The following is a 26,040-nucleotide window of genomic DNA, read 5'->3' on the forward strand; positions in this document are numbered from 1 at the left end:
AATGCGCTCGGTATCGAGAGAAAGAGTGTCGGAGATCGCTGAGCCAAGGTACACAAAGTCATGGACAACCTCCAGTTCATGCTCAGAGATTGTAATGCAGGGAGGTGAGTCCACATCCTGAACCATGACCTGTGTTTTCTTAAGGCTGATCGTCAGTCCAGAATCTTGGCAGCCTTGCTAAAACGATCCATGAGCTGCTGGAGAAACCAGAAGCTACATGGCTACTTTTATAAATACCTATATAAAGAGGTGACAAACACTCGAAGGGTAATTTACACTGGGCAGTCAGTTAACCTTTTATAAATGCAAATATGCAGAAACTAGCACATCAGACACTGGCAATGTCAAACATGCAAACCTTTGGCTCCCCTACTTTTGTTTATGTGGGGATCGGGGGTTATGGGCAACACGCTGATAGGTTCTCTGTAAAATCCATACATGCACCCAAGGCCAGCAGTAGAAGAATTTTTACTAGGGCTGGCAATGTGGAAAGAGTATTGGTGTTGATGATAAACAAATACTACTGCTTGAGCTTGAAAGGGCAGCCTCTGTGTCTGGAATTACTCCCTCAGGAATGGCAAGAGTAGTTTATTATCTTTACCCTGCAGGGGTTACATTTTACTTGTGACTTCCTTCAGTGTCTTCTCTTCCACACCCATGAATCTCTTCACTGATTTTCTAGAGTCACTTTCCTAAGTTTTGTTAACACATTTGTATGCCCCTTGTTTTCATAAAGTTTCAGGAGGTTTTAAATCTTGGTATTTTTGAATACCATGTTATATATCTTCGTGCAGATATCTTCATGCAGAATGCAATGGAACAAACTGTGTTGAAATATCTCTAGTCTATCAAAAGTTACAGCCAAAAAGCCAGGCAATGTTGCATCGCCACATGCACCACCTGGAGCATTGCCTTGCCTGCTGCATGGAAGGAGGACCATCAAGGGGGTGATGCACTGGCCTCCTGCACAAACCCTAGTGACACCACTGCTTAGGCTGCAATCTTACCTGTATCCACTTTGCTGAAACCCATTGAATTCAATGAGACTCTGAGTAGACATACATAGGACTGTGCTGTTACTTTGTGTTGCAGCATCATTTTATTGTCTCTTTGCCTGCTTCTGCTCTACAAGCCGCTGGGTGCTGGGGAACACTCTGTATCATATTGCCAGAATATAAGGCAGATTCTACTAGATATTGTGGTGGGAAATAGTGCGTGGTAATATAAAAAAATGAGACCTCCCTTATATTCTTTCTGAAGAGTTAGTTTACAGCCTGGTGGTTTATAGATCCATACAAAATTTCTACAAACGCTGAATCACTATGCTAAAGACACTATGCTAAATCTTTATAATAAAGATTTTTATTATAATTGGCACACTTCAGAATAAAAATGTAAACCTGGAATGAACATTCTAAAATAATAGATTGTTTCCCCCATCCAGGATGAAAGAACTTCCAACTCCCAGGCTAATGCTGTGTAAGACTATTACATGCATGCTACTTAGTACTGTCCCCTTTAAACTGTCTTCATCTACTATATAATCTGATGAATATGTCTTGTGCACAGACAGTATCTAGTGATTATGCAGGTTCTCCATTCAGCTCATAGTAGACTTGATGTGTCTGTATTATGACAGGAGTATGTGATATTGCAAAAGAAAGCATTCTGTAGAATTAAAATTCCTCCTATGGGCTTTAAGACCACATTCATCAAGTTTAGCTCTTCTAATGTTTCTCCCTTAACTTTGAAGGGCATTGTCAAAGGACTAAAATAATCACCTGAGATACTGAAATTACTAGGAGCAAAGATGGAAAAAAAACTCCACCAAAATGCAGACAAAAGAGACTGAAACAGATTTTCCCAGCCAAAAGTTCAACAAAACCCTAGGCCTGGGTAATTCAGTTAAAATCTAGCTTCTACCAAAGCCCACTTCCATCTGAATGTAGAGAGAAAATTTATAGCCAAAAACCTTTCTAACCCAGGAAGCCTCTGCTAATCAGGCTCCCTGATTGCTTTCCTCATGTCCCAAATTAAATAATCAACCACCTGTTTTATCTACCTGCTGTTCAGTTCCATCCTTCTTAATGGCACCTACTATTTCTCCCTGCTCTCCAGTAAGCTTTAGAATTCTGGTATTTTCAAGCACTGAAGTCTAAGGATGACTGAGGCTTAGTGTCACCTCCTTCCAAGTTCATGTTCCTATTATGTTTTTGGATCTCAGTAGCCTCTTTGTAAAACCATGTCTGGTACTGCTGTTCTCTAACCAGTACCCATGACTGGGCAAAGTTGATCTGATGCCATGCACTTGAGGGCATGCTCAGCTACAGCTGACTTGTCACACTGAGGGCACAATCCTAACCAGGTCTACTCAGAAGTAAGTCCTATTCTGTTTAATGGGGCTTACTCTCAGGAAAGTGTGGTTAGGATTGCAGCTTTTCAGTGTCTCTTACGGAAGACCCAAAGAATTGCTCTGCTGTTAGCTTGGGCAGAAATAGTGGAGTTTTATGTGTCTCCGATACCTTTGTTTCTCTCTCTCTCTCTCTGCCATCGGTACTGCTCCTTTTTCCAAACCTCTCTCAAAGTGGTTGGCCATGTAGCTTGAGATAGGGGACTATTATTACAAAACATAAACCTAATACCTTTGCAAGTACAGAGCTAGTTGCAAGTTGGATCCTATCTATAGCAATTGATAATGTTTGATTTTTTCTACTGATACCCTGCTGCTGCTGTTACTATAATGCTGAATTTCTTCTCTACCTGTGGCTCATGACATCATACAAGTAATAAAGCTTTTCAGTGGTGCAGAGAGTTCATGAAAAGCTACCCCAGCCTTTCCTCAAGACCTTTCTGACCCCCAAGGACTAAAGGGCATCATCGACGATCTTTCTGAAATCACTGAATACTGGCTAGGCCCTCATGGAACATAAATATATCATCAGCTAAGGTTTTGCTGCAAGCGTTGCACTAGGTATCCCTCTGGTGTACCTTCTTCTTGGTGGTCAGATGAAGACTAGCCTGTTTGGGCCAAGTTGGGTGTGTTCCCCTCAGAATAGAAAGCAATTGCTGGATGAAAAGAGAGAAGTTCAAGGATGCAGCGTGTAAAATGAGAGATGTCTGAAAAATTTGCTGAATGACTCTAGAAAGCATGTGACTGGCTGTAGGCAATGATTATCCATTCACTGTCATGAAGATAAACATGTCACAGTTGGCCGCCTGGCCCTTCTGGGGATACATGATCCACCAATAAAAGAGACTGACAGGAGCCTGCTGGTCTTCATTAATGTCCAAGGCGGGAAAATGATTTGCTTGCCATTATCAATGACTTGGATTTTCACTAGTTAAAACTGGACAACAAAGGGGACCAAATTTATTCCCTTGTTTTCTCTGTTTCCTATTTGTACCTCCTGGTCTATTAATCAACAAACTACCTATAAAAGCACTATAGCCTCCACCTGCTTCCTGAAGACACCTATACTTTCCATTCCACCATGCACATAATTTATTTTCCAGTATGTATCCCATCATAATTTCTACCATCCTTAGTGCTTATACTGCTGTCGAATCTTAATTATTTTTAATTCATACTCCACCCTTCTTTTCCATAGGAACCACCAGGGCAGCTTAAAACACTGTTTTTCAAAACAAACAAACAGAAACCAAGATTAAAACCTGTCAATAGAAATGAACAGAAATTTTTTTTTTAAAGGGCGAGGCAAAATTAACAAAAGGCCAACTGGAATAGGTGTGTCTTACCCAAATGCTAAACAACATCTGAAGACTAGGCCAACTAGTAATTCCAGGGAAGGAAATTAGATTATTTCCTTTTTGGGGTCAGAATTTTTAAGACTGAGCCTTTTTAAAAGGGCAGCCTATAAATTAGCCTGGTAGGTGAAGAATCTCAGCACCTCTTTTTATTGCATCCAACTTTATTTTTCCATTCCAGCTCCTTTGGGCACTTCCAAGCGAAAGAATATGATGTTTCTTCAGGAGCGTTAGCAGGATCGGAGGCCAGTGACAGTTTGAGAAGAGGGCTGTGCTTGACCAGGCTTTCTGTCACCAAGGTACTCGGCAATCACGGTCAAATACCTTCATTCACCAACCTTGTAAATGTTCCCAGATTGCTTTTCCGACACAGTGCTGTTCTGCAGCTCCTGCTGGGGCTGTTAACAGAAGGTACATAAGTCTGGCAAATGGATGGGACAAGAGCATATGGTAGGCAAATGGTGTGTGAGATGACGCCACAAACTGGTGATATCAATTGCTGCAAAATGTGCTTCAGGCTATGTGACCCAAGGAGATCTTGATCCTGTACACTCACTGTTACTAGTTATTTAAACCAGAATACTGATAAGCCTTTTCCTTGTTATAGCATTCATCCAGCAACTTTGTTGGGGGGGGGGGGGTCCTCCTTTTATAAAGTCCTTGCTGATATCATGACCTTGAGTCTGACAACTTACCAGTGTAGCTCACTAACAACATGAAGGTGAAACACAAACAGATGTGAACACAACTCACCTGGGCAATTGACAGGGGTTTTGTCTTATCTCTGGCCCTCCTCTTCCAGACATAACTATCTATGGACCACAAGCCTTCTTGAAATAAGTGTTGCTTACCAGCATAAGTGGTTCAGTACTTTCCTGGATCATGGTCAACTGATTTGTCTCTGATAAGACTTGTTTGTTTTACTTCTCCTCTAGACCACTGGTCTGGAAAGCTCTTGAACTTTTGGCAGTCGCAGTTGCTTCTCTGTTCTGTGCAGCTCTCAGTAAGTCCTCATCAGTCCACGGCAACTCAAAGTATCAGGTGGGGACTGTTAGCTCCTTCTACATCTAGTACAGACTCAGACTCATTCATTTTCTTGCTTGCTGTAGCTCAGTTTTTCATCATCTTGTGGCCATCTTTATGGTCATTTGGGTGAAAAGGGTCATCTGATGGTCACCATCTCCTATAACTTTCTCTTCAGCTTTGTAAGCCAATCAGTAAAAACCAAACCACTTGCACACACGCATTCTACAAACCTAACAAACCCCGTTTCCCTGCTTCCCGTACAGTAAAAATGCAAACTTCTCTTTAGATGCAAACTAATAAGCAATCCAAAATTTTGTTATAACTAGTTCCAACTAGCAAAAACTAGAAGCTCTGCAGCATCTTTGGAGGTTCTAGTTCTAACTAGCAACTAACTAGTAGAAGATCCTAGTTCTAACTATGGAAAACTAGAAAGTACCATACTGTAAGAGAACACATAGTAGCTTCTAGTATCAACTACTTAGAACTAGGATCTCTGGAGGTGATTCAGAGTTTCTAGTTTTTACTAGCTGAAACTATTTAATTAATTTTGGGAGCAATCCTACCCTGCTCTGGAACAGGCAAGCCAGGAGGCTTGCGCTATATCCAGCGCAGGATAGGAGCCAAAAGTGTCTCAGCCAGAGGCAAGGGGAAACCTTTCCCCTAAGGGTCTCCTCAGACTTGTGCCACCTCAAGAGGTGGCACAAGTCTGAGGAGAGCAGAGTGGCTTGAAACCACTCTGTTCTGCCTGGGAACAGGGATTGGGATCTGGCATAACTGCCGGATCCCAGCCCTGCTTCCCGCTTACCGTCCCCCTGCCCAGGAACGCCTCCCTCCCCACCTACCTCAGAGGTTTGTGTCGGCCCAGCCAGAGGCTTCTTCCTGAGGAGGTGCAAACATGCCTTACAGCACGCTGGCTTGTGCAGGCCTAAGTCAAGGGCTGGATTGTGCCCTTTTTATTTTTACTATTACAATAATATAAAATTAGCAGTGCAAAGGTAGTCTTGGAACAGTACATCAATTGTATACAGTATATGGAACATATATAGAGCAAAGGTATACAGATAGATTACTCCTTATCTGGACTATTCCAAAATCCAGATGTTTTTGTCCAAGACTTGCTTTATGTAGTGTGAACACTAGAAGGCTGCAATTTTCAACCTTTTTCATCTCGCGGCACACTGACAAGGCATTAAAATTGTTAAGGCACACCATCCATTTTATAAGTTGATAAGACATACTGCACTGCTGCCCGGAGGCTCACATTCCCTAATGGCCCTACTAATAGATGATCCTCCCCAAAACTCCTGTGGTACACCTGTGGCCCATTCGAGGCACACCAGTGCCACCATGGCCACCATGGCACACTGGTTGAAAATCGCTGCTAGAAGGTCTTCTGCTCATTCCCACATACAGTGCAGGTACAGACTGTATGGTCTACTCTTTGCTCTGTGGGGTGTACCTTTACAGACATTGTTAAAAAATGTCAGAAGCCAGCAGACATCCATGTGGGTAAAAGTGATAAGAACAGAAGGAATCATTTCTCAATATAGTTATGCAATTATTCTAAAATCCAGATACCTTCCAATTCCAAGCAGTCAGAATACGGGATACTCAACCTGTGTACTGTGTGGGGGAATCTTTTGAGCCATGATGGGGAGATGGTTGGTAAAAATCTCCCCTCTCTGGTCTGAATGGAAGAAAACACTTTCTGTTATCAGAAGATGCACTCCGGATATAAGCTGTTGACATCTGAGAGATTCCTGAAACCCAGTTCTATGCAGAGCCCCAGTGTTTGGTCTGCAAAATAAAACAATGCACCAGATGGGATTTCATTGGTGGTGCTGACTAACAGCTCCATTTGGAACTGTTGCATCGTATCATATATCATATAGCAGTAATGCTACCTTGACGACAGGCCAAGGCGCTTCCAGCCTGCAGCAATATCTCACTGTCCAGCCTCAGACAAGCACGTGGTGTCTCCCAAGGGAATCTAATGCCTGTACCTGGCATGGCTTCTCTCATGTCATAAATTGTTCCGTACATCTAAACTGGCATTTAAGAGCATGGTTGAAACTTCAGCTCTCCCTGCCTGAAATTGGCTTGGCATTTGTGCAGGGTGTTTGAGATCACCACACCATCTTTAGGTCCGTTTTTCTTTCAGACAAGGGCCAGTGAATGAGTGGTTTTCCTGGAAATTATCCACAGTATTTCTGTGTTTCATTGCTAAAGTTTTGGAATGCTCTGTGATGTAATGAAAGGCTGTTTTCATTGTGACAGATGAAACTGAGAGTCAGTTTGGGCAGGTTCTTATGTCATGTTGAATCATGGTTTAGTGTTACTGGTACAAGCTTTGGCTTTGCACATTCTCTCCTCCCCTTTGTCTATGAGACAGGAAATATGCCTTTGCATTTGTGGTGTAAAACATACGGCAATTGATCCAAATCTGGAAAATCCTAGTTTGTTCCAACCACAGTTTGCAGACTACTGACTTAATTTCCTGGCTTGTTTCCTGGTTGGAATAAGCTGGGTTTTGCCAAGTTTGAGCACAGTAACAAATTGCAATTTGTTTTCAACCACGAACAGAATCAGCTTATTTCCTCCCACAAAGAGGAATAGGAAGCGCACAAGTCTAAGACTCGTACTAGTAATGTTAAACCAAGGCTTAATTGTGATTTCACAGCATGTATGATATTTGCTGGGCATTATACAAGCAATTCAAGACAGGCACACAAAAGACTGCACAGAAAGCTTCCGGCAGCAGGCACTGTGCCCACCAACTTATTGCAGGGCCCTATCAAGTGCAGAGCCCAATTCAGTGAAATTTGCTGAATCGCCCTAAAGTTAACCTTGAAGGGACACCTTCCATTTTTTGACAATTGAGAAGACATACCATGTTGCTTAGTGGGGACTCGCATCCCCCAGTGGCCCTAATAATAAATGACTCTCCCTGAAACTCCCATGGCACACCTGCAGACTGTTCATAGCACACCAGTGTGCCACAGCACACCGATTTAAAATTGCTCTTCACTTACATACATTCAGTCCACCTACTCCTACTAGTGGCACAGAAATGGTAGTTTGTGGCACACAAGGACAGGAGCAGAAGAATCTGTGGCTCAAGATTGACTCAAGAGTTGCTTCCCCAACTCAGAAGACTAAAGCCAACACATGTGCATATTTACTGTAGGATACAGTGGCATAATAGTACAAAACAAGTATGAAATTCTATAATTTCCACAAAGATTGACCTGTGCTGTTCTGCCCATTGAGCCACATGAGTACTGAAAAAAGAGATGTCTAACAAATCAACTTGCTTTCAAACTGTTTAATACCCGCATTGCTTATTCTTGACTTTCTGCAAGCTCTATTATGAATCTGGGAGTAGAAACAAATTCAGGGCAACACCAAAGACAAAGTAAGGCAAGCTTTGGATGTTCCATGTGGCATATCTGAAGCAGCTCTAACAAATGCACATGACTGACTTGGTTACGTTTCTCCTCATCTGTCCTTTCTGATAGCCAAGAGTACCATTACTGAATGAATATTGCAAGTTGAGTACAGAAAGGTGAGATCTGAAGGCTTTGGGGGCTTCAAAATTACTTTTTCTCTCTTTGCAGCTGAATCATATGGTGACAGAACAATTGGTGAGCTGTGGTGTTCCAGCAGTGAGCATTTCAGTAAGGCTTCCTGTTTGAATCCTCTTTTCTTGAACTTATGTTGTCTTGCTAGGGAAGGAACACCTACGGCAGGAGCATTTGGTTGATGGGGAACAAATGGGGACTGCATAGAATTAGGGTAGTCATGTAAAAAAGTGCAATCTGAAACTTATATGTTGTAATAGTCCTGTATGCATCTCAAATCCAGCCTGAATGAACATCTTGTCCTTGTATTTTCACCATATAGTATTTAACCAATTAAAGAATGTTCAGTTGTTTAATCATCTGTCCTTTAATTTACTTTAATAATCAAATTTAAATAAATATGCATATTAGTAAAATATCCATGTAAGTTACCTGATACAATTCAGGTGTAACAGTGGATACAAAGTATAAATTATTTTGACACACAAGCACTACTACTCAGGTTTAGGCCATTTTTAAAATGTTCTTACCTATTCTCTATTATAGTTGCATTCATTTGAAGGCCCAGCAATTAATACAGTCCCTCTCTCTAAGTATCAAAAACTTCTGCTTAAAAAATTTAATAAAATTTAATTAAAACTTGAAGCCCTAGTTTTCATACCCCTTAATTTATAAGTACTAACCGTTTCAGCTTTGGAATGCGGGCTTGTAAAATGACTCACAGTGCAATCCTATACAGGTTTATTCAGAAGTAAGTTCCATTATGTTCAGTAGGATTTAATCTTGGGAAAATGTGCATAGAATTGCAGCCAAACTTCCCAATCCTTTTCCCTACCATGCTGAGGCATGCAAGTGTGCTATGCGAGGGTGGTGGCGATCAGGAGGCCTGTGAGGGGTAGGGTAAAATATTTTTTCCTTACCGATGTGTAGGCCTCCTGATGGCCTGTGAGTCCCATCAGAAATACACCAGCTATATAGCTAGCTTGAGTCTGAGGTGAGCCAGGGGGCGGCGTGGGCAGCAAAATGGAGGATACAAACTGGCATATGGCAAAATGGAGTTTACAAACTGGATACAAACATATGAAATTGCCACCAGATCCCCCCCTCTCTCCTGTGACATGCCCCAGTTCTTTCACTAAAACTCCATTACTCTCACTCTGTCCCCTGCCTATCCCCACCACCAGTGTTCCTCCAGCAGTAGCTGGGTGCTGCTGTGGCTTGTGCTTGTGGTCTCCAGCTGTTCGCATTGGCCACTCACATCTGGCGACTGGGTCATTCACACCAATGTTGTGTTTGCAATGCCAACAGAGAGGGCCTTCCACTGACAGAATGCAATTCCATCAACAGAATATACGCATAGGATTGGGGCCTTAAAGTTTTATAGTGAGATGTAGTTCTACTTTATTTGTTTCAGCACATGTTACCTGGCAACTCAAGTGCTGGGTTGGGGCATGAGAGGTCATGAGACTTGTGGGTCGATTGTTTGATGGCTAGCAATGATGTTTGGGACAGCCATGCACAGAAGACAGAGTTCCATTTCCGGGTGTAGAGCTGGATCTATGTTCGGCATGTTCTGATTGATGGTTTGAGCACTACTGACTTAGATCAATATAACTGAGATTGTCCTTGTCTTACAGCCTTTTGGAACATGGAAAACAGCATGTAAGAATATTAGCGAGGATGGTGTTTGTGCAGTGAAGGATGCTTTGGACTCTGGTTATATCCCAGTTTTACATGGTGACTGTGCTTTGGACTCACAACAGCACTGCTGCATTTTATCTGGAGATACAATCATTGAGGTAAGAGGTGGCCATGAGACAATTGACATCTATACAGAACAATAATAGCACTGGATACTTTTTGTGGGTCATTCACACCTTTTGTCTTATAGTTTTTAAACCCCACTTAATCAAATGGGATTTTTACAAATGGTATTCTACGAAACTCATAGAACTCTCAATTTCTCTAGGTGTTTCCCTTCATAGTGCAGTTGTCATTCTGACTGCACAGCTCTTGCTTTCAAAACTCCCACAGCCAGCTCCAAATCAAGCCACGAAGGACCTTGTCATGATGTTATCCATTTTTTGCCAGCTAACTCCTCCACATTCCTTTGCAGAGCTTTGTCACCAGCTTCCAGGCACCCATGCAAAGCAAAACCAAAGCTGATCGTGCTTCGGGCAATGTGGCAGCTCAACCTCCAGACCACATCTCCTGCCCTTTTATTGGTAGCCCTTCATTGTTTGATCAGAGCCCATTTCTAATGCATGCCAAGCATCTTGAGTGACAATTTCTTGTGGATGCCTTGGTTTTCATGTCTACTGCTCTTGAAAAAAAATTGATTCCAGTGTTGTTCTTGACCTTTGAACTTTTATGCTACAAATAGGCCTGACAGGTCATACAGAGTGAGATTTTTGAAAAGGTAATTAAATTGGGGTTGATATTTTTGACAGCTTTTCTGTACATCCTTATCTTAACTGGGCTAATCGTTTCAATAATTTTGAGATTATCTAGCTGTACTCTCCCAAGAAAAACATAAGAACATCCATCACAGCAAGGCAGTTCTTCTCCCATGTTGCGGCCACCACCACTGTCTTTCTGCTCTGGCCCTGTGGCACAACTGAAGCCCATTCATGGCACACCAGTGTGCTGCAGCACAGCAGTTCAAAACCAGTGCTGTAGACAATTGTCAAGTGGTAACCAGGAACTGGGAGGTTAATCTAGGTAAAAGCACAAAAAGACCCAGAAAGTCAGTCATTACTGAAGCAAAGTCCTGGAGGCTTTCTTACTCCTTCCTATATTGAAGAGCACCAGTGGGTAAAGTCACTTCAATATCTGAAAATCTTTTACTATTTAGGGAGATAATCCAGTCTCCCAAACACTCATAGCTCACCACATGAAGTTGGGGGCTTCTTATTCTTCCCCACCAGACAACTGATTTAGATAAGGCAACAGTCTGACTCATTATAATACAGCTTCTTGTGTTTCTACTCCATTTTTTCTCCTATAGGTTCTAGCTAAGAAATTATCTCCTAGACGAGTTGTGTTTCTCACAGATGTGAATGGAATTTACAGCTGTCCACCTGACAGCCCAGGTACGGAATAACTGGGTAGAGTACAATTTCCTCTGCACTGGTTTGAATGGCAGCAAAACTAGCCAGCCCTTGGTCTAAGGGCCAAACTAGATATGACATTAATGGCCTATATGTCATCATCTGATTTTTGTTTTCAAATAAAAATAGCAGATGGGGGAAGCGACAGCGATCTGGGTTGGGACCTGTTGTGGAAAACAGAGTGCAGGAATGACTACCCAAACAACTGGTGTCACCCTTCTCAACCAACTCCTTCTCAGGAGAACTGACATCAGGCAACTAAAACAATAAAATGAAAAGTTTATTAAAAGGCATTAAAATTGCACCAGGATGATGAAAGAGGAAATAAAAAGGTAGAAAACAAAGCATGGATAGGAATGAAGTGGTTATACCAGGGTAACCAACCATAAGCAGTTGGCAAGGAGGTTGAAAGGCGAACTGTAAAATATAATGCATTATTCTGGGTACTGTCCCTGCCCTACTTACTCCTGGTGGTCTAGGATCTTGCCTCGCACCAACCTGGACAGTTCTCATTAATGGATCTAATGCTCTGGATGAGAGCACTTTTTATAGCCCTGGACATTATCTTGATTTTCTTGTGGGATTAGATACTTGGGTCACTTGAACCCTTCTGATCATAAGAATTGGATGACATTCACAATCCAATGACTAGCTCAAAACCGAGTTCTTTGTTTACCTATCAGCTGGGGAGGAGAAGAAGAAGAAACACTATATGTGAATTAGAGCTCAATCCTGAGCTCAGTGCAGGGCCTAGGAGAGAGGAGTAAAGGGGGTAATTTGTACCAGGCCCAGGGTCAGAAAGAGGGCGCAGGAGCCAAAGTAGGGGGCCCAGAAAGTTCCTGGGATCTGACATTTTCCTATCTCACCTGAACTCGCTGCCTACACATGATGCACATGAGCATGCACATGAGGCACAACCACGTGCATGCAGTGTTAACTGCTGCTGCAAGCCATGCACACAGGCCCATGAATGAATCCATGACCCTCCTTAACACAGTGTCAAATCTGGAGGAAACTGGCCTTCCACGGTAGGTCTTTGGCTTGTGGATTCCATAACCATGAAGGAGTATATAGAAGCTCAGGGACCCAGCTGTGGGGCTGCAGCTGCTGCAGAAGTTCATTTTGGTTCATTCTAGTGTGAGCCTAAATACAATGATACTATTTTTCTGCCATGGATTATCTATATTTCAGAGATTTTAGAGATACTTAGGAGTGTGTTTGGTTTTCAGTATTACTTTATCTAGCTGCCAATGTTGCATGGTCGGGTAGACCTGGGCTCTGCCTAGTTGACCTGGGCTTCAAAGACTATTGTGGCTGTCAGCACCCTCCCCTACCTTATTTTGCCCCCTGGTCTGCCTGTTCCCATTGGCCCCCTCCCCATTTGGGAAGAGGCCCAGAAGAAACTTTGTACCCTGATAAAATTTCTCTCATAGGCCCTGGCTCAGCGCGCTGGCTTTCTGCTGGAGCGCACTGTCGCAAACATGCCGCAAGACTAGCACAGCGCTGGCCGGCGCTGAGCTAGCACCAGGTGGGCGTCCATCCTCTGCTGCTCAGTGGTCTCACAGACCACCGAGCCGTGGCACAGTAAGCAGGGGCGGGGAGGGGAGGAGGAGTTCCAGGGATGGAGAGGCAGGTAAAGGGAGGAGAGAGGGCAGGGAGGAGGTGTGACCAGGAGGCGGAGAAAGAGTGGGCGGGAGGTGTACCGGAGGAGGAAGGGAGGCGGGTCCTGTGGACCAAGGCATTCATGTGGGGCTCGGCGCCCTACACAAATGCATTTACCCCATTGTGGGGCTGCTTCCCTTACCTGGGAGAAGGGGACGAAAAGCCCCTTCTCCCAAGGCACCACCCAAGGCAGGATGAGGCGCACAGGATGCGGCGGGAGCCATTCTCGGCGCCGCTACAGCCACGTGCCCTGGGAAGCTCAGGATTGGGCTGTTAGTCAGCAGCCTCTTCAGGATGCTGAGCCCATACATGAACCTCTTTGGGTGGTATGAAAGGCCAAGAGATTAAAAATATGGGAAAAAATGAGGATTTTCACTGTAAGATCATAGTGTGTTGGGGATAGGGCTTTTAATCTTTTAAAATCCTGCTGCAGACCCAACAAAAATGGTACTCTAGCACAGGGGTGCTCAAACTTTCAACTTTAGGGATCCTGGACCTTTAAAATTGTGTAGGAGAGATAATTTCAGCAGGTGCAGCTTGTCATCTGTGGGATGGCAGCTTGTCATCTGTGGGATGACAAGCTGCACCTGCTGAAATTCTCTCTTCTATACACTTGTTAAAGGTCCAGCATCCCTAAAGTTGAAAGTTTGAGCACCCCTGCTCTAGCAGCTACTATATGTCAGAGGGCTGCAGCCATTGATACCAATGGCAGCTTTTCTGCCAAGGCAAATAGCTATAGGGTGTGTGCGTGCATGCATGTCTGTTGTGAGGAGCTAAAAGGTTAAAGACAAATTACCTCCACCTTAGTACCAATCATGATTAACCACCCCCCCCCCACACACACACATTGCTAGGTCCACTTGATCCCCTGAAAAGCTCCTTAATCCTATCTTTTTATGGCTGTCAGCATTTCATTCCCCTGCTGCTTGATAGTACTTCTTTCTCCCTCTTGTATTCCTCCTTGATCCCAGCCAGTTCAGAACCAGGTACTGGACTATGTGCTGACATGGCAAAATCACAAAATGAAATCCATTTATAGTGGATGCTGTGCTTTCTATACAAGTCAGGTGAGCAATCTTAGCTAGTCAGGATTGAGTGTAGCACCCTCTGAGAAATCATGGAGGGGGGAGTCCTTGTTTGACATTAACACAGCCTGTCCCTTTTAGCCCTTGTAATAGGCAAACAGTGCAATCCTATGCATGTCCACCCAGAAGTCCCATTTAATTTAATGGAACTTATAAGCATGTATAAGGACTGTAGCTTAAATTGTAATGAGGAAGAAAGAACAGGTGGGGTATGAAGAGCAAGCCAAAACTAGGCCCAGGCCTGACTCCATTTTGTTAGCTGCTTCCATCTTGCAGTGTTAAATATGAGCTAGTGGAAAATCATCTTGATTTGTAAAAAGCACTTTACTCTTATCAGTGGTTCTTCTGACGAAGGGAATGCAGAGGGAAGCTATGGTACCTTGCAATTATCAGAAATTTACTGCAGCTGTGAAGGTACTACTCAATGAGCTAAGAGTGACTTATAGTGACCCTGGCCATTGCATCATCCTGTCAGGAGATGAATGGCTGGTCTCTTGATTGGGTAGTCATTGCCCAAGGGTTATAAAGGGGAATCTGGGAGGTAGGTCTTAATTCCTTTTTTGGAAATTCTTGTAAGCCATCCTCCTGCCTCATCCATCCCAGCATGGATATGGAAATCCTGCAAACTTTGGAGGACAGGTGAAAACTACATGCTGTATTACTTCAAGGGCTTATGCCTGTAAGTGATAGGTTCAGTATAGGCTAGGAGTTACTAAGTTTGATGTGTTAATTGAGCTGTCTCTGTGGGGGTTTTTATCTTAAAGCTTAATCTTCTTAAAAGAGATGTAACCATAACTGTTTTGTGTTTCAATGAAACCAATTAAGCTATCCAGTTTATTGATTGTGAGTACTGGAGGGAACTGGGACCATGCAAAACCCTGCCCTGAAGTTCTGTACCTTGTTGAATAGCTAGGCTGAACCCTGTTAATTAGGACTGTTAGCAACCTGTTGTTTGGCTAAGGGGCTGCCAGTACCCTAGGGGCTGTTCACACTGAGCCTTTACCTCCCTGGGTGGTAGCTGTAAAAGGGACTATTAAGCACAAATTTACCTTGTTAGGACCTGTGCCTTCAGTTATAAGAACCAAAGGCCCAGTCCTATCCAACTTTCCATTCCATATGCAGCCCCAGGATAAGGGAACAAATGGAAGCCCCAGGATCAGGCTTCCATGACTGCTTCCCCACCATAGGCTGCAGTGCACATCCCATTGGCACAGCTGCACAGGTGCTGGAAATGGGATAGGATTGGGCCCTAAAACACATTTTGTTTGTATGCACGTTTGTTAATATTTTTGGAAGACCAAGTTTCTGAGGCACTTAGCATGTTTAGCTAAGCATCTCAGCTACTTTAAGAAACATGCACCTCTGTGACAGGGTCTATCTCTAACTGTGTCAGGGTTCTGTGTTGGAAACCTACTACCTCAACCCAGACAACAAGGACCCTGGATCCATTATAGGGCATAGTCTGTCCTGTGGTGTGTTAATTTGGCTTTTAACACACACACACACACACACCCGTAATGGGGGTCTCCATGTTCATGGTCCATTGCCTTAAAGTCTATGTCATCCAACAACTGGATGATAATACACACTGGTAGACTTCACAAATTAATGTAGCTATTTCCATGCTGCAGAATTCTGTTGTTTAGGATTAGCTTTTGCATGTTGCATTCTGAGATGCATTTCATTGTAATATCAATTCTGAATCCTGTGTTTATTCTGGAACAGGTGCCAGGCTTTTGGATTCCATTGTTGTTGGTCCTCATGGAAATATGGAACCACCTGTTCTCACATCTGCACTGCCACATGATACTACTGGAGGTGTGTTACTTAAGTTACAAATGGCTGTAAATATAGTTTCTCAGAGCCATGGTGCCATTCCAGTTCTGATCTGCAAACTGGACAGTGAAGCTGCGGAAAGGGCTTGTTTGACTGGGGAGCTGAATAAAGGTGAAGGCACAACGTTTTGCTTCTTGGAAGCATGAAGACTTTTCTACAAGAGTGTTCAAATGGTCAGAAGAAGGGTTTCACCAAACCTGTGCGAAATTGACATCAGCTTTGTGATCTACACCTAACTGCCATAGTCAATTTCAGACTAGATCTAGACTCTGCTGTTGCTTTGCCATTGAACAGAAGGCAGCTGATGCACTGCCAATACTCCATCTTCTTCTCTTAAAGTGGTATGTTAAGCAAGATGGTGAACTCTCAGGTAAACGGCTTGGATGTCTCCTCTTAGGTGTTGATGTCCTTGATCCTCAGATGGTTTACTGTTGAACTCAGTGTGACAACTCTGTCCTCAGTGGACCTAGAAATGTTAATGCCTTGCTGTCTGATATCAGAATAAGTTTTGCTTTTTGTACACTCCATTCTGCAGATTTCATGTGTTTGCACAAGTCACTGCAGCAATTAAGGACTCATAGCAGACTGTATTTCCCTCTTAATATCCTTTGTCTGACAGGGGCAACCCTCTCCTAGGCTGCACATACAAAGTGGCCATTGATTTTGCACACACTAATTCATGAGGTCCTCAAAATGGTTCACAACTGTAAAAAAAAAAATTAGCCAATAATCTATAAAATCATATCATTAAAATGAAATTACTCATAAGAACAAATCCCAGTAACCGAAATAGGACTAAAAAACAGACAAATTCAGATCAATGTAAGGTTATTGTTATTGAAGAAGTACTGGTCATGGTGCATATCAGCACTGATGGTATTGGGAAATGTAGTTGGGCAGTCCTGGAAGCCAAAATTAGGCTGCTAGGTAGATCAGGGACCTCCAGGATAGTTTTCAGAAATACTGCCTGTTCCACATGCAGTGGCAGCTAGGTAACTGTTGATAGGTTGGCTGGCTTTTCTTTTTGGCTTTTCTTTTTCTTTTTATATTAGAACCCATGGGGTTTGTTTAGTTTGTTTAGTTTTTTAATTATTTGGAAACTGTTTTTATTGTTTTTAATTGCTAATTTTATATTTTTTAATTGTTGTAGGCCACCTTGTGTGCCCATGGGGCAAAAAGGCGGGATATAAATTAATAAAATAATAACAAATGGAACTGAAGGTTCTCAATGTGTTAATGAGATTATAGTGTCAGAGGGGTTTGGATTTGTTTCAACATTTTGGGACAAACCAAACCTGTTCAAAAGGGACAGGCGCCACTTGAACCAAACTGTAATGAGACTGCTGATGCCATATTGCCTCCATCTGCCTCTTGGTCACTTACCATAATGTACATGTTGGGTGTGTCTATTCTCCTTCAGTCTTAGAGGAATTTCTGGAGTTTATGGGGTTCTGTGTAGCTTTTATTACCTTTAACTTTTTACTGTAACCCCTTCCTGTCTATGTGCTACCCATCTTATTTCTGTTGTGGTAATTGATCTAAGCATGTTCTGCTGCTGGATTTTTACAGTTTATTATAGATTGGTTTGTTTAGAATTGTGGTTTTAATGGATAGTTTTAATGTGGCTTTATTGACCTGCTTTAATTGTTTAAAAGATTTTTATCCTACCTTTTTAAACAAATAAAATACAATTGCTCATCATTGCCTTCTGGTATCTCTTGTTCCTTTGTGCTGAGTCAACTCACCTGTATTATACTCCATGTTACCACAGTACCAGCATGTACTAATGGATAGAGCTACAGTTGGACTGAAGACTAAATAAACAAGACACATCTAAACATGTGTACTTGGTGCTAGGTGCCTTCCTGGGGAACAAAAGGCCACATCAGTATCATGGCTATATACAGGACTGGAAAGAGGCCACAAATCCACAGGCCAAGAAAGACACAGTATTCTTTACATGGTTCTATTCTAGACTATATTCAGTTCTATGCTTGGGATCATTAGAAAAGGTATTGAGAACAAAACAGCTAATATAATGCCATTGTACAAATCTATGGTAAGGTCACACCTGGAGTATTGTGTCCAGTTCTGGTCACCACATCTCAAAAAGGATATAGTGGAAATGGAAAAGGTGCAAAAGAGAGCGACTAAGATGATTACTAGGCTGGGGCACCTTCCTTATGAGGAAAGGCTACGGCGTTTGGGCCTCTTCAGCCTAGAAAAGAGGCGCCTGAGGGGGGACATGATTGAGACATACAAAATTATGCAGGGGATGGACAGAGTGGATAGGGAGATGCTCTTTACACGATCACATAACACCAGAACCAGGGGACATCCACTAAAACTGAGTGCTGGGAGGGTTAGGACAGACAAAAGAAAATATTTCTTTACTCAGCGTGTGGTTGGGCTGTGGAACTCCTTGCCGCAGCATGTGGTGACAGCATCTGGCCTGGATACCTTTAAAAGAGGATTGGAAAAGTTTCTGGAGGAAAAATCCATTATGGGTTACAAGCCATGATGTGTATGTGCAACCTCCTGATTTTAGAAATGGACTATGTCAGAATGCCAGATGCAAGGGAGGGCACCAGGATGCAGGTCTCTTTGTTATCTGGTGTGCTCCCTGGGGCATTTGCTGTGAGATACAGGAAGCTGGACTAGATGAGCCTATGGCCTGATCCAGTAGGGCCGTTCTTATGTTCAAATAACCTCTGCCTGCTTAATTGATCCATGGATCATTGCTCCAAATTTGAATGAAGACATGTTTACCCTTAAATTCAAATGAATTTTTGATGCCTCCAAAATGTAGATAAAGCTTTCCAGCTCTAAATCCTACGGCAACAAGATATTTGGTGTTTAGTACCAATTATGTAAGTCTATGACATTATTTCCCCCACATCTATTTTACTGGAGACCCAAGACAGCCTCAAACCTTCTTGACAAACAAATCCCCATAACCAATCCATCAAGTACTCAGAAACAAGGAGAATTCACATGTCTGTTGTGATCTCCTTTGGAGACTTCTAGCATTTGTTAGAAGTGTTATTATTTGACAGACTACCTTCTCCATCAGACATGGATACAGTGTATTCACAGGTTTTCTCTAGGCTCACCCCTCACCTGTAGTCCTTGGTTCAGGCTACAGAGAACCACCTGCAGCTGCCTAAATCACCAAAACATTTCTCCTTTCTCACTAACTTCCCTGATTCTTTTTCCTTCTTTCTCTTATACTTGTACATCCCAAAACCTTCCCTTAGCTGTGCTTCACAGAAGAAGGATCTCCCTACATCCCCTCAACTCCCACATTTTCTTGCTCTGCCACTTCTCCTAAAGTAATGTTTCTCCAACTGTGGGTCAGGACCCACTAGGTGGGTCGCGAGCCAATTTCAGGTGGGTCCACATTCATTTCCATATTTTATTTTTAATATATTAGACTTGATGCTACCATGGTATGTGACTGCATCTGGGGAAATTACAGCTCTGTACATTTAACAGGCTTCTTTGTATATGCTTTTATCAATGATAGTAAATGGAACGTTTACTCCAAGGTAAGTGTGGGCAGGATTGCAGCCTAGGATTGTTAAAAAATTTCCCTGCTTGATATTGTCACTTTCTGTCATGACATCACTTCTGGGGGGTCCTGACTAAAAAGTGGGTCCCGGTACTAAAAGTTTGAGAACCACTGTCCTAAAGAGTTCTCTCTTCTCCTTCTGACTGCTTTCTGCAGGGCTCCATTGTTATCTGAGATTATTCGCTGTAGAATTTGCTCCTACTCACTGGGCAAAGAGGCACCTTTTAAAGTCATGTCCTCTTATATTTAGCAGGGGGAGAACAACTATCCCTCTTCTCCCCTGCCCCCCAGCATAGCAACAGTGGCTATCAGTGGTGTCTCTTCTGTACTTTTTTTTAAAGATTGTGAGCCCTTTGGCACAGGGAACCACTGATTGATTTTACTATGTAAACTGCTTAGTGAAGTATTCTAGTTGAAAAGCCATATATAAGTATGCTTAATGATAACACTAATTCCTCTTGTGTGTGTGAGAACTACTTCAGTTAGGCGCAGTTGGAACCCCGTTTTGTTTTTGAGCACTTTAATAAACTTTTTTGCACCTTCACTCTCTTCTCCGTTTTCCTTTCACTGCCAAATTATGCAGTCTGGCCATTGCAGCCCTTTTCCCCAGATGATACAGGGAAGGTGATACTCTCAGGAAAGATCAGCTAAAGGTCTCGGAAAAGAAACTGTAAGGAGTGAGGAAAGCATGATTGACTGTCTGATCTGCCAACCTGCTCTTTAGGGTACTCTTGTTGCAGAATTCTTGTCACATGCCATTTAGATTTTAAGCCTTCTGATCTACAGTGTTTACTATTTTACTGCTACAATTCATCCTCCTGGAACTGCAGGTCAGAAGTTTTTGTTTTTAATCCTTAGTAAAGATCCAGGTCCAAATCCCTGCTCAGCCATCACGCTTCCTGGGTGAACTTGGGCCTCCCAGCCTCCCCTACCTCCCCTACCTCACAGTGTTGTGAAGACAAAATGAGGGAAGGAACTATGTACACCTCTCTGAGCTCCTTGGAGAAAGGGTGGTATAAACGTATGAAATATAAATGTTGAATTCACCACAGAAATATAAATACAGAAAAGAAAAAGCTCTAAGAATGAAAGAGGAAAGAAAGGCAAGGCTGGGCAGAGGGCCTGTGCAAAAAGAACACAAGTTGTTGGAAGGTTAGATTAATTGTTGGAAAGTTTGTGTCTTTTTGATGGAGCATAGTCAGCTTTCCGAGGTGAAAGGTGAATTACTAAATGATGATAGATCAAATAATGTGATGTGGGTTGTTCCCTACATCTAATACAAATTTCTGGACTGACCCGGACTGTGAAAAATCACTTGTGTGTACAAAGCATAAAAGTTTGTACTAGATCTGGATTTTGGCTGTGTGCAAATTGTGTGCCTTGGTAGGTCAGCAGCTCTGAGAGTGCTGGAGCATGCAAGAGTGATCTCATACAGTCTTGGCTCAACTATTTATAGTTGATCGCAGAAGGTGACAGAATTAAACTAGGTGCTAGAAAACTTTTCATTTAAAGATCACTTTGTTGTGGGGAAATGTTATTTGTGGGCGAAATTTTGTTTTCCGGTTCATAAAGTTTTATTTTGCTGAATACATTTCTGGCAGTCTAGCACTCGGCAAGGAAATGATCTACTGTCTTTGAATACCAACTTTAGATCTGACTTACTTTTGCTTTGTTCTGTACCCATAAGGCAAAAGGATATTGTAAAGGTGTAATGTCTAGGTAAATTAGTAGCATCCCATACAGTTAGGATCCAAGGCAAGTGCTGGTGACACATTAGCATTAGCAACTTCTGAGCTAACTCTGGTGGGTTCCAGCTTTGTACAGACACCTGGCCAAGAATAACTGAGGGTTTAATAAGGCAGGTAGGAGAGGAAAGCCTGCAATCTCCTGGGGTGAGACACAAGAACAGGACCCAAAAAGGGATGACAAAAATGTCCTCAACCAGGCTGTGGCTACCAACGCAGCAGGAGGCCTCACAAATGCTGCAACATGCCAGGGCTCTCCACCTCAGCCTCTGCAAAACCAGATCCAGGCAGGTCTGGGGGGGAGGAATCCCCAGGCTTGGGCCATTGCAAAACAAACTATACAGTACAAAACAAATTTAGGAATGAGAGGGCTAATTGCCCAGTGCTACCTTTCAGCATCCCTTGATCCAGGGGGCTATCTTTGTTCCATCTCTTCTCAAGGATCTTCTACTCTAGGGTAATACTATTACAAAAGACTATTTGAAAATATAATTTCAAATTCCCCTAAAGCATGTTACTGTTTCTCATAAAATCACCTGATATACCTCTTGAGACATTTACATGACCCAGGGTAATGCAGTGGCCAAAAACTAAATAACCCACTGAACACACAGGAATTTTACCACAAAACAAACATTTATATTGTCAATGCCACAGACAGGCCAGCTCCAGGTTTCAGGAGTTCTTCAGGAAACTGCCCTGTATGTGTCTCTCCTGTCTGAGTAGCCCCAGGAAAAGTTGCTCTGCCACCACCACACAAAGTTATAGATACGGTCTCAGTGACCAGTTTTGAGGGTTCTGGGACCCCCACAGCTGGCCAATAATGCTAGGCTTGTACATAAGTATAGTTGGGCAATAAATGTTTAAATTATCCGCAAAATATTGACTTAAGGCACAATCCTAACCTGCTCTACTCAGAAGTAAGTCCTATTTTGTTCAATGGGACTTACTCTCAAGAAAGTGTGGTTAGGATTGCAGCCTTAGTTGCTGTACTTGCAAAAAATGAAACAAAAGTTCAAGTTATGTGGGGAACAGAAGTTCAAAAGTTCAAGTTATGTGGAGCTAGACTGAAACCGAGCTGTTATGATGCCTGTAGCTAAGCTGTCCAAATGTTATGATGGAACCCAGAAAACAAAATTCCATTTTGAGCCAAGTCTTATCTTATGTGTAGTTCTTTAGTAGCTTTGAGTGTGTTCATTTTGCAGAGGTTAGGGTAATTGATATACCCAACAGAAGTACAATAAGATGGTGTCATGTCGGTCTTTTCATGATGATGATGATGATGATGATGATGATAATAATAATTAATACAGGTATTTATATACCGCCTTTCTCGGTCATCAGATTTCTCCTCAGACTTTATTCAAGGGGGTTTACATGGGCAGGCTGTTCTAAATCCCCGTAGGGATTTTTACAATTGAAGAAAGGTTCTATCTTTCAAGAACCACAACATTTCAGATGGATCTTTCTGATCTGGTTTTCTCCCACACAAGCTGACAAGCAGCTCCTTCATCTCTTACATGGAGGGCAGCCAAGATGCTTCTTCGCTCATACCAAAGAGCAGGTGGATTAACTCGGCTCGGCTTGTCAGCTGCTTCAAGGTCTCACCGTTCACAGTGCCGGTGGCCTCAAACTGGCGACCTGCGGATGTTATTGTCAGGCAAACGGAGGCTCTGCCCTCTAGACCAGACCTCCTCTAGACCAGACCTCCTGCCCAAGTTTTAACATGTTCCAGCCATTGCTCCAAACACAGTGGATGGTGGTATAGGGAGACTGATACAGTGGTGTCACACGAAGAGAGAGTTTCGTCTGGACCAGAAGAGCAAAACATGGAGTGCCGACACCTTGCTTGCGCATTTCACACCATAGCTACCTTAGCACATTTGAGTTGTGGTTGACCTTGCTTGCGCATTTCACACCATAGCTACCTTAGCACATTTGAGTTCTGGTTGACTCTATCACCAATATTGCTGAATGGCTATTCTAAGGAGGTGGTTGAACTGAGAGGGCAGGAAGGATTCTGTGACAGGGTTATGGGACTTTTTCCACTCAGGGTAAACAGCAACTGTGGATGGGTGGGTGGAATTTGGACTGAGACCATGGCCAGGAGGCCGAAAGTTGCACAACTCAATCTGCACCTGAACTCTCTTAGTTGCTTTGAACCTGAAGTGGAACTTGAAGTGGAACTAAACATAAGAGTGGTAACCAACCAGTTCAAGACTGGTTCAGTAATAAATAAGAAAAAACATCACTCAGGAAAAATTTTAAGCAGTGGTGATAAATTCTCTCTGCTATAGTTATAGTAGCAGAGAAACAGCACTTCCATGAGCCAACTGAAAAGAAGGGGCAGTGAGAAACTGGCAGGCCCAAGCCTCAGACTGGTAGTATTCCCAAAGCTTGTCTGCTCACAGGCTCTTGCAAGGCCTCACTTGATTCTTGAATTGAGGATTCCTGTAGTGAGGCAGGAAGTAACTTGTGTTTCTTTGGCATGTCTGTCTTCCTTGCTGCCATTGTACTAGTCATCCCAAACAGGTTGTGTTCTTTCCCTTTTGCTAAGTTAGTGGAGTTTTGTAAAAACAAGACAAGTTGTGAGACTGTGGGTGCAATCCAAACTGTGCCCTAGTTTGGCACAAATCCCTCTGGGTGTTGCAAAAGTGCCATAAGGCACTTCTGTGATGACTCAGGAGTAGGCTACATAAGAACATAAGAACAGCCCCACTGGATCAGGCCATAGGCCCATCTAGTCCAGCTTCCTGTATCTCACAGCGGCCCACCAAATGCCCCAGGGAGCACACCAGATAACAAGAAACCTCATCCTGGTGCCCTCCCTTGCATCTGGCATTCTGACATAACCCATTTCTAAAATCAGGAGGTTGCGCATACACATCATGGCTTGTACCCCATAATGGATTTTTCCTCCAGAAACTTGTCCAATCCCCTTTTAAAGGCGTCTAGGCTAGACGCCAGCACCACATCCTGTGGCAAGGAGTTCCACAGACCGACCACACGCTGAGTAAAGAAATATTTTCTTTTGTCTGTCCTAACCCGCCCAACACTCAATTTTAGTGGATGTCCCCTGGTTCTGGTATTATGTGAGAGTGTAAAGAGCATCTCCCTATCCACTCTGTCCATTCCCTGCATAATTTTGTATGTCTCAATCATGTCCCCCCTCAAGCGTCTCTTTTCTAGGCTGAAGAGGCCCAAACGCCGTAGCCTTTCCTCATAAGGAAGGTGCCCCAGCCCTGTAATCATCTTAGTCACTCTCTTTTGCACCTTTTCCATTTCCACTATGTCTTTTTTGAGATGCGGCGACCAGAACTGGACACAATACTCCAGGTGTGGCCTTACCATCGATTTGTACAACGGCATTATAATACTAGCCGTTTTGTTCTCAAAACCCTTCCTAATGATCCCAAGCATAGAATTGGCCTTCTTCACTGCCGCCGCACATTGGGTCGACACTTTCATCGACCTGTCCACCACCACCCCAAGATCTCTCTCCTGATCTGTCACAGACAGCTCAGAACCCATCAGCCTATATCTAAAGTTTTGATTTTTTGCCCCAATGTGCATAACTTTACACTTACTGACATTGAAGCGCATCTGCCATTTTGCTGCCCATTCTGCCAGTCTGGAGAGATCCTTCTGGAGCTCCTCACAATCACTTCTGGTCTTTACCACTCGGAAAAGTTTGGTGTCGTCTGCAAACTTAGCCACTTCACTGCTCAACCCTGTCTCCAGGTTATTTATGAAGAGGTTGAAAAGCATCGGTCCCAGGACAGATCCTTGGGGCACACCACTTTTCACCTCTCTCCATTGTGAAAATTGCCCATTGACACCCACTCTCTGCTTCCTGGCCTCCAACCAGTTCTCAATCCACGAGAGGACCTGTCCTCTAATTCCCTGACTGTGGAGTTTTTTCAGTAGCCTTTGGTGAGGGACCGTGTCAAACGCCTTCTGAAAGTCCAGATATATAATGTCCACGGGTTCTCCCGCATCCACATGCCTGTTGACCTTTTCAAAGAATTCTATAAGGTTCGTGAGGCAAGACTTACCCTTACAGAAACCATGCTGACTCTCCCTCAGCAAGGCCTATGTGTCTATGTGTTTTGAGATCCTATCTTTGATGAGGCATTCCACCATCTTACCCGGTATGGATGTTAGGATGACCGGCCTATAGTTTCCCGGGTCCCCCCTCTTTCCCTTTTTAAAAATAGGCGTGACATTTGCTATGCTCCAATCTTCTGGCACCATGGCCGTTTTGAGGGACAAGTTGCATACCTTAGTCAAGAGATCTGCAACTTCATTCTTCAATTCCTTAATAACCCTTGGGTGGATGCCATCAGGGCCCGGTGACTTATTGATCTTTAATTTATCAATGAGGTCTGAAACATCTTCTCTTTTAACCTCTATCTGACTTAACTGCACAGTCAGGAGGGGCCGTTCTCCACGGTCAGGAGGGGCAGCGGTATCTGCCCGAGGTCTTCTGCCGTGAAGACGGATGCAAAGAACTCATTTAATTTCTCTGCCATCTCTAAGTCTCCTTTTATCTCCCCTTTCCCTCCCTCACCATCCAGAGGGCAAACCACTTCTCTGGCGGGTTTCCTGCTTCTAACATATTTGAAGAAGCTTTTATTATTCCCCTTAATGTTGCCGGCC

The 26,040-nt window shown here is 43.2% G+C and overlaps 1 protein-coding gene across 2 annotated transcripts in view; it reads left to right on the plus strand.

Annotated features, from left to right (window-relative positions):
* Positions 1–17,766, plus strand: part of LOC136649205 (uncharacterized) — a 48,475-nt gene extending 30,709 nt beyond the window's left edge. For both annotated transcript variants that reach the window (XM_066625661.1, XM_066625662.1), the window contains exons 2-6: positions 3,947–4,064; positions 8,409–8,468; positions 10,010–10,171; positions 11,380–11,464; positions 15,955–17,766. In XM_066625661.1, the coding sequence (XP_066481758.1) occupies positions 3,947–4,064; positions 8,409–8,468; positions 10,010–10,171; positions 11,380–11,464; positions 15,955–16,211 (682 nt within the window). In that variant the 3' untranslated portion in view covers positions 16,212–17,766. The remainder of the gene's footprint in view (positions 1–3,946; positions 4,065–8,408; positions 8,469–10,009; positions 10,172–11,379; positions 11,465–15,954) is intronic.
* Positions 17,767–26,040: the final 8,274 nt, after the last annotated feature.

The sequence above is a fragment of the Tiliqua scincoides genome, chromosome 4, assembly GCF_035046505.1.
Source record: "Tiliqua scincoides isolate rTilSci1 chromosome 4, rTilSci1.hap2, whole genome shotgun sequence".
NCBI lineage: Eukaryota > Metazoa > Chordata > Lepidosauria > Squamata > Scincidae > Tiliqua > Tiliqua scincoides.